The sequence below is a fragment of the Lagopus leucura genome, unplaced genomic scaffold (assembly GCF_019238085.1).
Source record: "Lagopus leucura isolate 7727_CA_CO unplaced genomic scaffold, USGS_WTPT01 Super-Scaffold_100047, whole genome shotgun sequence".
NCBI lineage: Eukaryota > Metazoa > Chordata > Aves > Galliformes > Phasianidae > Lagopus > Lagopus leucura.
The window spans coordinates 2,889,508-2,901,142 of NW_024962293.1; the positions used below are offsets into that span (position 1 = coordinate 2,889,508).

Genomic DNA, 11,635 nt, shown 5'->3' on the forward strand with positions numbered 1-11,635 from the left:
AACCAGTTTCAAGCTAAATACGTGGTCACTACGTTGTGAGGATTTCTGTAATTCAATGAGTTGTAGAATCACAAGGTTGGAAATGACCTATGAGATCATCCAGTCCAACTGTCACCTCATCACCATTGCCACCACTAGCACTAAACCACATCATGCAGCATGTCATCCAGACGCCTCTTGAACACTGCCAGAGACGGCGACTCCACCACCTCCCTGAGCAGCCATTCCAGTGCCTGACCACCCTCTGAGAGAAAAAGTTCTTCCTCATGTCCAACCCAAACCTCCTCTGGTACAACTTGTGGGCATTTCCCTGGGTTCTGTTCGTTGCCTGGGAGAAGAGGCCAAACCCCTCCTCCTCATCACAACCCCCTTCAGGAAGTTGTAAAGTGCAGTGAGGTCTCCCCTGATCCTCCTCTTCTCCACACTAAACAATCCCAGCTCCCTCAGCCGCTCCTCATAAAACTTGTGCTCCAGACCCCTCACCAGTTTCATTGCCCTTCTCTGGACACGTTCCAGGGCCTCAGTGTCTTTCTTGTAGTGAGGAGCCCAAAACTGAACACAGTACTCGAGGTGCGGCCTCACCAGAGCTGAGTACAGGGGATGATCACCTCCCTGCTCCTGCTGGCCACACTGTTTCTAATGCAGGCCAGGATGCCGTTGGCCCTCTTGACCACCTGGGCACACTGTCAGCTCATGTTCAGCCGAGCATCAACCAACACCCCCAGGTCCCTTTCCTCTTCACAGTCATCCAACCACTCATCCCCAAGCCTGTAGCGCTGCATGGGGTTGTTGTGGCCAAAGCGCAGGACCCGACACTTGGCCTTGTTGAACCTCAATAATAATAGTTTAATAGTTAATAATTGTATAATAGTAATAACAATAGTTGTAATAGTTTCACTTTTTTTTTTTTTTTAATTTGGAACTACCACTGCTTATGGAACAAGGGCAATTGTGAAATAAATTAGACAGAAGGGTTTTGCTTTACATGCCTTCACATTTAAATACAGAGTAATTCATAATGGAAGCAAGGAAGCAATAGTACAGACTTTAATACAAAAAACAGGTAACAGTGACCTGAATATTAGAATCCAATAAGAATGCTAATGAGTGCAAAGTTTATTTTTTACATCATGAGTTTTCCCTTTCCCTACCAGCAGCTGGCATGGAACTCAGTTATCTCTCAAAAACTTCAGTACAGTTTGTGCCCAAGTACTACAGATTTTTAATACTCTAGAACTCTGATTTCAAGGCAGCAGAATCAGTGAAAAACACTCAAAGACCAGAGCAATATTGCATGGACAAGACATGTCCTTAAGTCACTTTACCTTGTTCCAAAAACTTCCATTTTGGTTTGCATTTACAAGACAGGTTTCTGGGCGTTTAATATAACACTGCTCCAAAATATATATATTTTTGGGGGTGGAAGTTTTCCATAAAGCTAGTTACCAAGTTGAATGTATTTTGACTAATTAGTTCCATGTTATTCAGACCTTCAGCCATATATTCATATATTTAGAGTAAGCTCTCCTTAAGAAAAAAAAGGAAGGGGAAGATTGTAGACACAAAACCGTCTGGCCTGAAGTGCAGAATGCTGATGGAAGCAGTCGTACACAGGTACTAACTTACACCAGAACAAGTGAAGCACTGGGTTTCCACTGGGGTTTAGTGCAGGAAGTGGTTTGGAAATTGTACACAGGAAAACTGTATCAAAACAGGTAGGTATTCATCTTCTTATTAGCCTTGTTCTGTTCATATGAAGTATTGCAACGTTAAGGGTATTCAGTTTTGGTGGATTTCCTCCATGAATCTCAAGTCCACAAATTTAGATTCTTGTCAAAGATTCAGATGCAGTATGTAGTAATTTTTACATCTGATATGATAGAATGAATGTCATATCTGAGCTCCCAGCTGCCTCCAGCTGGCCAGTAAAACAGCTCCTTCACAGAAGGCCCTAGCACAGTCCCTCTCCTGCTACAGCCATATCTTCCGTGCCGGATGGTAGACCTGGAACGCACCAGTCATACAAACAGGCGTTGAATACATCCCAGAAGAATCACTGGATCTCACAGATGATCCCACTTAGTTTCTGTGCTCCTTACCCAATAGTTTGCCCTAAAACTTGTCACACAGCTTCTTGCAGCTTTCTTCACTAGCCAGGAACACACAAAAGTAACCATCAGCCAAAGTGGCCTACCACTTCTGTCCAAACCAAATTTCTCATACTCGTGAAACATGAAGAGTAGTAGCAGAAGGACTAGCTTTGAAAGAAATACATGAATTCATCAGTGTGGACTAACGGAGAATCAGAAGTGCTTTTTAGACAAACTAACAGAAGAATATTTACTGGAATAGATATGACCTTCAGAAGTCTTTTGCAAAACAAATACCATTAGAATTCTTAACACTGAGCTGGCACTTCTGCTTTTAGAAATACATTTCAAGTCACGATACTCCAATCAAAGAGTACCAAAATTACAAGTCACAAGTCAAAATATCTAAGCAGAGGCTTTGATTTTTGTACCACAGCTAGTCTTAAAAGCCTAACTATGCAAAACTAGTACAAACCTTATGAAATACAGTTGAAGTTGCATAATCTGTGGGGGAAAAAACAACAATGAAAGGTCAATGAAGAAAACTCATCTCTCCATATCTCATCCAAACAGCGTGACTGTTTAGAAAGTTTGTTCAGCAGTGGAGAAGTTAAAGCAATACTCTCAAGTACAAAGGCATCTTTGTTCTGGCACCTTGCTAATCAGATTAAAGCTACAGAGAAAGATATTTTGGCATAAAGCCAAAGGGCAAGGTATTAACTCCAGATAACGTTAAGGAGAATGGCCCCATAGCATTGAAGTGATTTGTTTCTTAGCAGTTTCAAACCCAAGGTGGCACCAATCTGTACGTACTTATGCAGCAAATTTTAAACTGCCTGCAAGTGTCAAATCTGGTTTCAATTCAATATCGTTCAAGACATTCACAGTGTTTTCCTGATCTACTGGCAAACCAGTGTAATTCACAAAGAGTAATTTAACAATTGCACAAACACCAAATCATGATTATATTGGAATAAGAATGCAACTTACCATTTTCAAATAAGGCCCAATAAATCATCTCTCTTAACTAGGCCCAAGTTATAACAAGCTCATATTTCTCTTAGAAAGAGGACACAGACAGAAGGAATCTTCTCCAGAAAGTTGTCTTTAAAAATTTGTTTTTCATGGAAAAAGAAAAAGTCCACCTCAAGAAATAGGAGAGAATTAAGAATCTACTTTTTATTCTATAAAGCCACGTGCCAGGCATGATGTGTAAGAATAGGAAATTACAATATACAACTCTAAGTGATTTTCACAGGTGCTAAATTGAAATCATCATCTAACTTCTTGTACCCAAAAACAAACCCTCCATACCAAATTGCCCTTCAGTGTCTGTGGGAACCGTCTCCCCCTCCATGTTCATATTCACAGTAAAAGTTTTCTCACAGACAGAGCGACTCCCGTACATCTGGATGTAATCATGATACAGCAGTTCAGCGTTTAAGTTCCAGATGTCAGCAGTACCTGTTAATCTCTTAATCTCCAAGATGAAATTCCAACAGGCAACTTTTCTACAAACTGATAGCCATAACTTGTGCTATAAGCAAGTTCTAATTTAGACTTAATGCTGAAACAAGTGTTACAGAAGTACTAGTTGTAGTTAGAAAAACCTGAGAGGATGAATACTTCCATTTCATTAAAGGATATCCAGGTTTCTCACCCTATCAAGCAGTAAACGTAAGTCTTTTGGATGCACAACTTCCCAGTTTCCATAAATTAAGACTCAAAAGTGAACACAAAACAGAAGCATGCTTACTCTGACATGCCAAAATTCCTTAAGTTAGACCTGCATCATCACCACCGTCACTTACTGCTGACATAACGAAAGAATACTGCTGCTCTCCTTTCAACCACCTTAAAGCCTTCCTTGGATACAGGGTCAGAATTATTTACATTTGATTTTATTGTAGTTCACTCATATCTTACACCAGCTTTCAAAAATCTTTAGACCAGCAAACGAACATAATAAAGTTTTCTCTTTTAAAACAATACAAACTCCCTCCTTTGTGCTGCCATTCCAAGTCAGCAATAACTTTTTGCCAAAGATCTTAAGTTCCCAACTATTATTGTTGGGTAAACAAGGAAAGAAAGTTTTGTTTTATAAGAATTTCAAAAAGATTTTTTCAGCAAAATATTCAGGCGATTCAGCAGAGTTTATGGAAGCCACAACAAACCTTACAGGAGGAAAGTTAACTTGAATTATTTATCATTAATTATAGTTTCATAGCAGAACCTAGATGCCAATCTAGGTTCCTTATTAGCTAAAACTCCACAGCCAGAAGGCTATATAGTTCCATTTGACAGGGACTATTTTCTACACAGCTTTTTCTGACAATCAGTTCTTGGCATTAGAAACTTAACTGGGTTAATCTTATTTCTGGTTGTGCATTACTATCGATTCCATTCTCAATTCCTTGCACCAGAAACGTAAAAGTAATCCATCCTACTTGCCGAAAGTATGAAGAACAAAGATTATAGATGTAACACTAGTAACAATTAGCGTTAAGAATTTAACACCAGTAACAATTTAAAAACCATATGGTGTTAAATGTAACCCAATAATCCTAGTCTGACAAAGTGGCTTATCTGTCCCTGTCATATGGCTACTGTAGAAGATTAAATGGAATCATAGACCTTTTCCGCAGTGACATTCTGTTAACACTCCTCGTGTTCATCTCCTTGGCAATTCAGAAATGAAAGCATACAGGCCTTACCACACTAAACTCCACACAAACAAAACAAATGCATTGTCACAAACAGCAGCTGGCAAGAAGCCACAGTTTCTGCATATTGTTTTTGTGTCAGATCGTTTGTTGTGGACTTCATTACTTTGGAGTGAGAATGTCAATAAAAGCTTCCGGTATAAAGCCCAAGTATTTCCTAGAGAAAATAAGCCTGTTGATAAGCAACAACTAGAAAAAGCACACATCTTCACAAAATAGCTGAGCAATAAATAGTGCGTTACTTAAAGATCACTTCACTGTTTGTCAATATAGGAACTGCACACTTGAATTCATATACACATACACCCCTGTATTTACGTAAGTAGAAAAATCAGCAAGTTTAGAAGTTAGGTTTTCTTTGTTCTCTGAATTAAAACAGTCTCAAGTCACATCACTAGGACTGCACACTCCCCATCCTCCCATCCCCTTCCGATCTTTACACTGTGTATGTTCTTCCGGTCAAGAACACATACAACTTCAAAACTGAATTCTGCTTCACAGATGAAGGCAAATACTAGAAAAAGACAACAGAACTTGGACCTAGAATACATGCTATTTTTAAAAGCCATCTGACAAAAAAAATAATCAGCATTCACACTTGAAGCTTGCAGATTGAAATCAATGTCATTTTGAAAGCTCCACATTGTTTTTATCAGGAAAGTATTACAGAAGCAGCATATTAAAAGTTAGTCTCTCTATACTGACATGTAATTCTTTATGCAGTAGGATTCCTTTCCACCATGCAACAGCTTTTTCCCTTGTCCAATCAAAACAGGAATTTTAATTGAAATTCGTCCAACATATACAGACCATAAAACCCTAGAAATCCTGGGTTCTAAGTTCATTTTCATTGGAATGAAATCAGAAAGAAACATTTGCTATAGATTTAACTTGATTTTATCCAACCAAACTGAATACAACAAAAAGCATGAAGTATAAACAGGCTGCCTGAGGAAACTCCTGCAACAGAGACGTGAATAAATCTGACCGTGTACAGTTGTGGAATTCAACACAATGAAATAGGGCATTCACTCCATTCATCATAGCGAGTAAACAGTGTAACTATAAAACAACTTATTACCCACATCAAGCACGCTTACCTTTTCTCTGAATGAAAATCCTGAGTAGGGGATTGGCGGTGGAAACTGCTTTATGATAGTTGTCATCATTATTTATAGGCAGCAGATCTCCATGAACATCTGTATATCCCACTAGAACATCAACGTTGGGTATCTTGTGCACATGCTGCAATAATCCATAGAACTCCTCAAACTTCCCAGGTTTGGACCTCTCCAAAGAAAACCGCCGAAATTCTGCTCCAAACTACAACAAAATATATCTTTATTAACGTGGAAACCTAACATACAACTCAAGCACAAAAATGTTCCGGATGTTTTACAATTAAGAGTGCACTAAGAACTACAAACAGCAATAGGGTGACAAATAAGTGCCAGAATAATTGCAGATTCTCAGACACTTATGAGGTAAGCCATGCTCTGGGTAAGAGAACCGATGTTGGCAGCTCAAGATCAGGAAGGAGTACGACCAGCTCCTTTTGGCACATGACTTCCTGCAATCTTTCAAACAAGTTTCAGAGCGGTTTAGAATGGCACGTATACATTAATATACAGCTATGGTTAACATATGCAAGATAGTACTCTATGTTCCTAGTTGTTCTGAACAGAAGTGAAAAGCCACCTCGACCCAACGGACATAAAGAATAGCCGGTGGCTTTCAGTACAAACTAAAAGCTCTCATGAATGCTCTTGTATCAATTCTGCCTCTCTGGAAGAAGGAAATAAAAGGGAGCAGCCAGCTGCTCCACAAGAGCATTCGGAAGATTTGCCTCTGCCATCAATAAATGAATCGTGATTGCACAGCCATTTAAAGTCTAGCTGTATTCAAGGCTTAAAACAGACAAGGTTGAGAAGATACAAAAACCCCACACATTTAATCATCGTATCATACTTTCAGACGAAGCATTTGCACTTAGAGCGATCACACAAAAAACACAAAATAAAGGCCTAAGAAACAATCCAGCTCCCCGTTCCACTCACACATCACTCCTTTAAATCACCTGTAGCTTTTTAACAACGAATACCGACAATGCTTAAGTGGTAGCTGGTGAAAGACTAAACTGAGCACAAATTAAGAAGTAAATGCTTGGTATAGAATGGACAGGCAAATTCTGGCAAGCATAACTGGTCAGATTACGGTGTTCTGGGACTTGTCTGTGCTGGACAGAACAAGGAGTATTAGATAACAATTCCTCCAAACACTGCATCAGGCGCACACAACATGGAAACAAGGATGCTAAAAGGAATGAAGAGATAATAACGACCAGGTTACTGAAAGATTCCAGCTTGTAAAAGAATTAGAAGAGTGATAAGCTACTCACTACAAAATATAAAACAGACAGTTGGTGGCATTTTTGTCAATTCTGCCACTGATTGACAATGAACATCACTTTGAACTATTTCTTTATCTAGCATAATTTTAAGCAGAAAACAAGGGCAAGCAGAATGAAATACTGCCAGGAAGTTTAAGTCTCAGTATCACATACTCAGGTAAGTGTTACACACAACAGATGGAAAGGTGCAAATTACCAGGCCTCAGAACAACCCTTACCTCACCGCTGATTAAAAGTTTTGGAGAATAAAGGCTTTAGAATTCTCACATACCAAGGCATGAAAATAAGGAGACAAGGACCCTATTGTTAGCACATTAACACCATGCAGACTCAAAGGCACAGCAGAACAGCCTACACCCTCTAACACCTCATCTTCAAAGTTCTCAATGGAATTCTCTGCGGGTATTCTAGAAATGTTCTGATTTTAGTAATTTTAAGTCAGAAGAGATGATTCATATATGCTTACAAAGCAAACAACAGCCTGCAGGAGGAGCTTCTCACACGTCAGGAGCAGCGTGCTGAAGTGTGATGTCAGCGACGGAAGGTGACTCGCATTCCTGCTGAACCTTGCTTCAGCTATTTCACGTATGAGCGCTACAGAAATTATCCAAGCACTGTATCAATCTTCAGTTGTTTGGTTTTGAAAGACAACGTGGTTTGAACAATTAAGCAACAACGGGATTTAAAAGAACAGCACCAACAATCTTATTCCCAACTTGAAGCAAACATTGTGCAATTGCAGCAAGGATACAAATGGTCTGATTTTCAAGCATGTGGTGTTAATTTTTTTCTCTCCATGATTTCCACAGGTGTTATTCTCTAACAAAGCTTGCCACATGCTCAGTGCTACTATAAAGCTGATACGGTAGAAAAGCTACACAAATTCATGGTCTATTTCAATCTCACGTGATGTTTTCATTTGGTATCAAATGCTGCACCACATTCCACACCACACTAACAAAAGCTGGCAACTTTAATGAAGTACAAGAATGCAAAATCAGAAGTCTCATCTGGAAAAACACATCACAAGCTATGGCAACATACAAGGAAGTCACCAGATATATCCACATAAGTAAGACTTGCTTATGAGAAGCATCTTTATGTCCTGTCTAACACTGCATACTGCTGCTACCCTATTAATCTTCAGTAACAATAACAGAACATAAGCTCTAGCAACTGTATCTGTCTTATCAGTGTATTACATTTCACTCTGTACCCCAAAAAAATAAAAAATAAAAAAAAATACTATTCCCTGTCATAATGGGCTGTGCAGGCATGGTTTTGTCTGTCAGGGCATGATTACTGATTTGGGCTACCTAAAAACAGCACTGTACTCTGATGACAAGCCTTCAAAACTTACAGCACTACACAGGAACACTCCCCTCTACCTCCACACAGCTTCTCTCTCTTTTTCAGAGCTTCTTCTCTTCATAGAAGGAAGATGACTCCTCTGCTACATTAAATCTAGATACTTTAAAATAATGCATTAGCAACAAGTAGCTAGGCCTCAAAATCTTCATAATTCACTCTTAAGAGACAGTCACAATTCATGAGAACTTCTCTGTAGAATGCCAAAAGGAAGCATCACACAGCTGATCCCTCACTATACTTCTAATCAGGCACAGCACACTACAGGGGAGGTTTGGACTGAGACAGAAAGTACTGTTTATAAACACATTATTCTGATTGCTTTCAATCCTACAAGGGCATAGATTAAAAAAACACTTCAGTGACTACAATCACAGCTATACTTAACTAGCATTTGGAATCATGGCAGCCAAGTATTCCTGAGCATTCTGACTTTGCCATAAGACAGTTAAGTTAAAAACACTTAGAAATAATAAGTATCATCCATGCAAGTTCCAAAAGCTAACCACATATTTTCTAGTAGAAGTTTTAGCACTCGTCACGCTAGTGTTTAAAAAAGGGAAAAAAGGGGATCACTAGGATTCCCAGCTCCTGGCTGCCTCACCTACCCTGCAAATGGATGCTTGGATTGCCGGAAGCAGCAGAGCACAAGCAGCAAACAGACTGTAGAGTAGCTTAGAAAAAAAAAGAGGCACAAAAGTACCTTTTTTTCAAAAAAAAAAAAAAAAAAGAAAACATATTCATGTGGAGACATGCTTGCAGTTTGCCTAGACGATGGAAAAGGATTTTAACATATTTCTTTAGCAGCTTGACACCAGTTAAGATTTCACATCGAATGTATTTTGAAATTTACAATTGTAAACACAATTAACTGCAAAAGGACAAGCTAACGAAATAGTACGACCGTAAGCCAAATCAAAACCAAGATATGTTTCAGAACCCTGAAGTTCTCTGCCCGTAAGACTACGGCCAACCAGGAGAAAACAAGCGACAGCAACAGATGCAGAAACACCCGCGGGCTGCACGGAGCATCGGGAAGCGCGGCGGCGTCGGGCGCTCAGCAGGGCGCGGAACGGAGAGAAGCGCGGCGCGATGGGGAGCGAGCGAGGACCGGGGTCCACCGCAAACGGCAACGGCGGGAGCCTGCTCCGCCACAGCGAAAGGAAGGAGGTCAGCAACGCGCAGCCGTTAAGCTCACCGTGTTTCCTTCCCAGCGTAGGTTAGGAACGCGCTTCGGAGCACAAAAACGAGCAGAACGCATCTTTAGACTCAGACGACCCCAAAGCTTCAACCGCCATCCCCGCCCGCCACACAGAAAGGCCCGGCTCCGCACCGCTCCTCCGCCCCTGCAGGCCGCGCCGCCACCCGACAGGTGTGTGTGAGTATGACTGTGTGTGCGCGCGTCTGTGTGTGAGTCAGCAGCGGCTCCCGCCCTCCGTCACTCCGCCGCGACCGGGAGCCCCCGCAGGGCCGCGCCGGCCGCCCGCGCCCTCGCACCCACCTTGCTCTTCACCTCCATGGTGCCGAGGCCCCGGCTGCCCGTGGCCCCGCGGTGAGGCCGGCTCATGCCGCCGGAGGCCCGGTGTCTCCTCTCTTCCCTCCAGCCCGGGCGCCCGCGGGCAGAAGAGTGGGATCCTCGCGGCCCGAAGCCGGCCAGCCGACTGCCCCGGCAACCGCGGGCGCTCCGGCGACTGCGGCCGCCGCGACGCCTCCGCCCTCACGAAGGGGGCGGGGCCACGGCGGCTTCTGGCACCTGCCGCCCCGCCAGCCCGGCGGCCACCCGCGGGAGGGCGGGCTCAGCGCGCGGCTCCTGCACCGCGCATGCGCCGCCCGGCGGGGCCGCGCACCTGCCGCTCCCGAGCATGCGCGGTGGCCGCAGGCCGACGGGGCCGCGCACCTGCGGCGTTCGGCGGGATTCCAAGATGGAGGGCGGCGTCCCGCTGAGGGGGCCGCAACGCTATGAGGAAGTACGGCGTTGTTTTTTTTTTTCTTTCAGTAGCGCGCAGGTGCCTCGGCAACCTTTGCTCTGGAATGGGCGGGTCTGATGTGCAAACACAGCGCTGTGGCGGACAGAGCCCCGCTCTCTGCCTGCCCTGCTAGGCTGCGCGCCTCACGGGCCGGGCGGTCAGGCCCCGTGTGCGATGTGCGGGCTGTGTTCGTATCGGGCTGCAGGCTCGACTTCTTCCTTTCTGGATGCTCTTGCAAAGTCCATCCTGTCCGTGGAATTGTTGGTGCACTTTTCAGTTTTAACCACCTTTAATAATCTGGTAATGCACCTGACGGCTTCTCTGTGACCTTGTTTACTGGCGTTATGCTGAGATAGCACTACTATTTTTGTGTAAATGTCCACCTAGTGACCTTGGCAGAAGTATCAGCAAACCTTAACGCGGAGACCGTGGTGCGCTTTAAAATCTGAAGAAAAAGGACTTTTCATTTAGGGAGTTTCATAGGTGTACGCAGAAAGAAAGTGTGTGGGCTGACATGTTTAAGTCTACAACCCTTTGAAACGTGTTGCTTCCTAACGTGTGAGCCTGATAGAGGAGATGGTGGTGTGTGCCGTCCTGAGGGAGCCTCGCAGCTCCATGAGGTGAGGCGCTGAGCACCCGGTTGGGCATTAAGTCTCAGCCGGGAATCCGTAGGTAGAAATCCCTCCTGGCTTTTAAGGCAGTGCCGTTTTGTGCAGTTGATGTCACTGCTGTCATGCCAAAGGCGAAGAAATTGCAGGTATCTCTCAAGCCAAGACAAGTTGTAATTAGTACAGAGGATATTGCTAAGTTCAGTTTGCTGTCAGACCGCCTCTAGGCTAATTCGCATCTTCCTATCCTTCTATCCAGTGTGTCTTGTTCTGTGCTGCAAAACAGTGCATGCAGAATTCAGTCCGTAAATTTAGGTAAAATCTGTGATCTTGTTGTAAGTAGAAGACAGTGGATTACAGCTGTGTGAGCAAGACCTGGATAAAACCTTTCACACTGTCACATTGTAATTACAAAATCAGAAAATGTTTGGACTACTTTCCATTTTTGTTTTCTATGGCATGCTTTGCT

The 11,635-nt window shown here is 42.9% G+C and overlaps 1 protein-coding gene across 2 annotated transcripts in view; it reads right to left on the bottom strand.

Moving 5' to 3' along the window:
- The window catches only part of PARD6B (par-6 family cell polarity regulator beta), a 72,151-nt gene extending 61,903 nt beyond the window's left edge, over positions 1-10,248 (bottom strand). Inside the window, exons 1-2 of one of the 2 annotated variants that reach the window (XM_042884842.1) lie at positions 10,093-10,248; positions 5,914-6,136 (exon numbers count right to left, since the gene is read on the bottom strand). In XM_042884842.1, the coding sequence (XP_042740776.1) occupies positions 5,914-6,136; positions 10,093-10,158 (289 nt within the window). In that variant the 5' untranslated portion in view covers positions 10,159-10,248. Of the gene's footprint in view, positions 1-5,913; positions 6,137-9,789; positions 9,860-10,092 lie in introns of those variants that run through there. The other variant, XM_042884843.1, reaches the window with a different exon arrangement.
- Between the last annotated feature and the right edge of the window lie 1,387 nt (positions 10,249-11,635).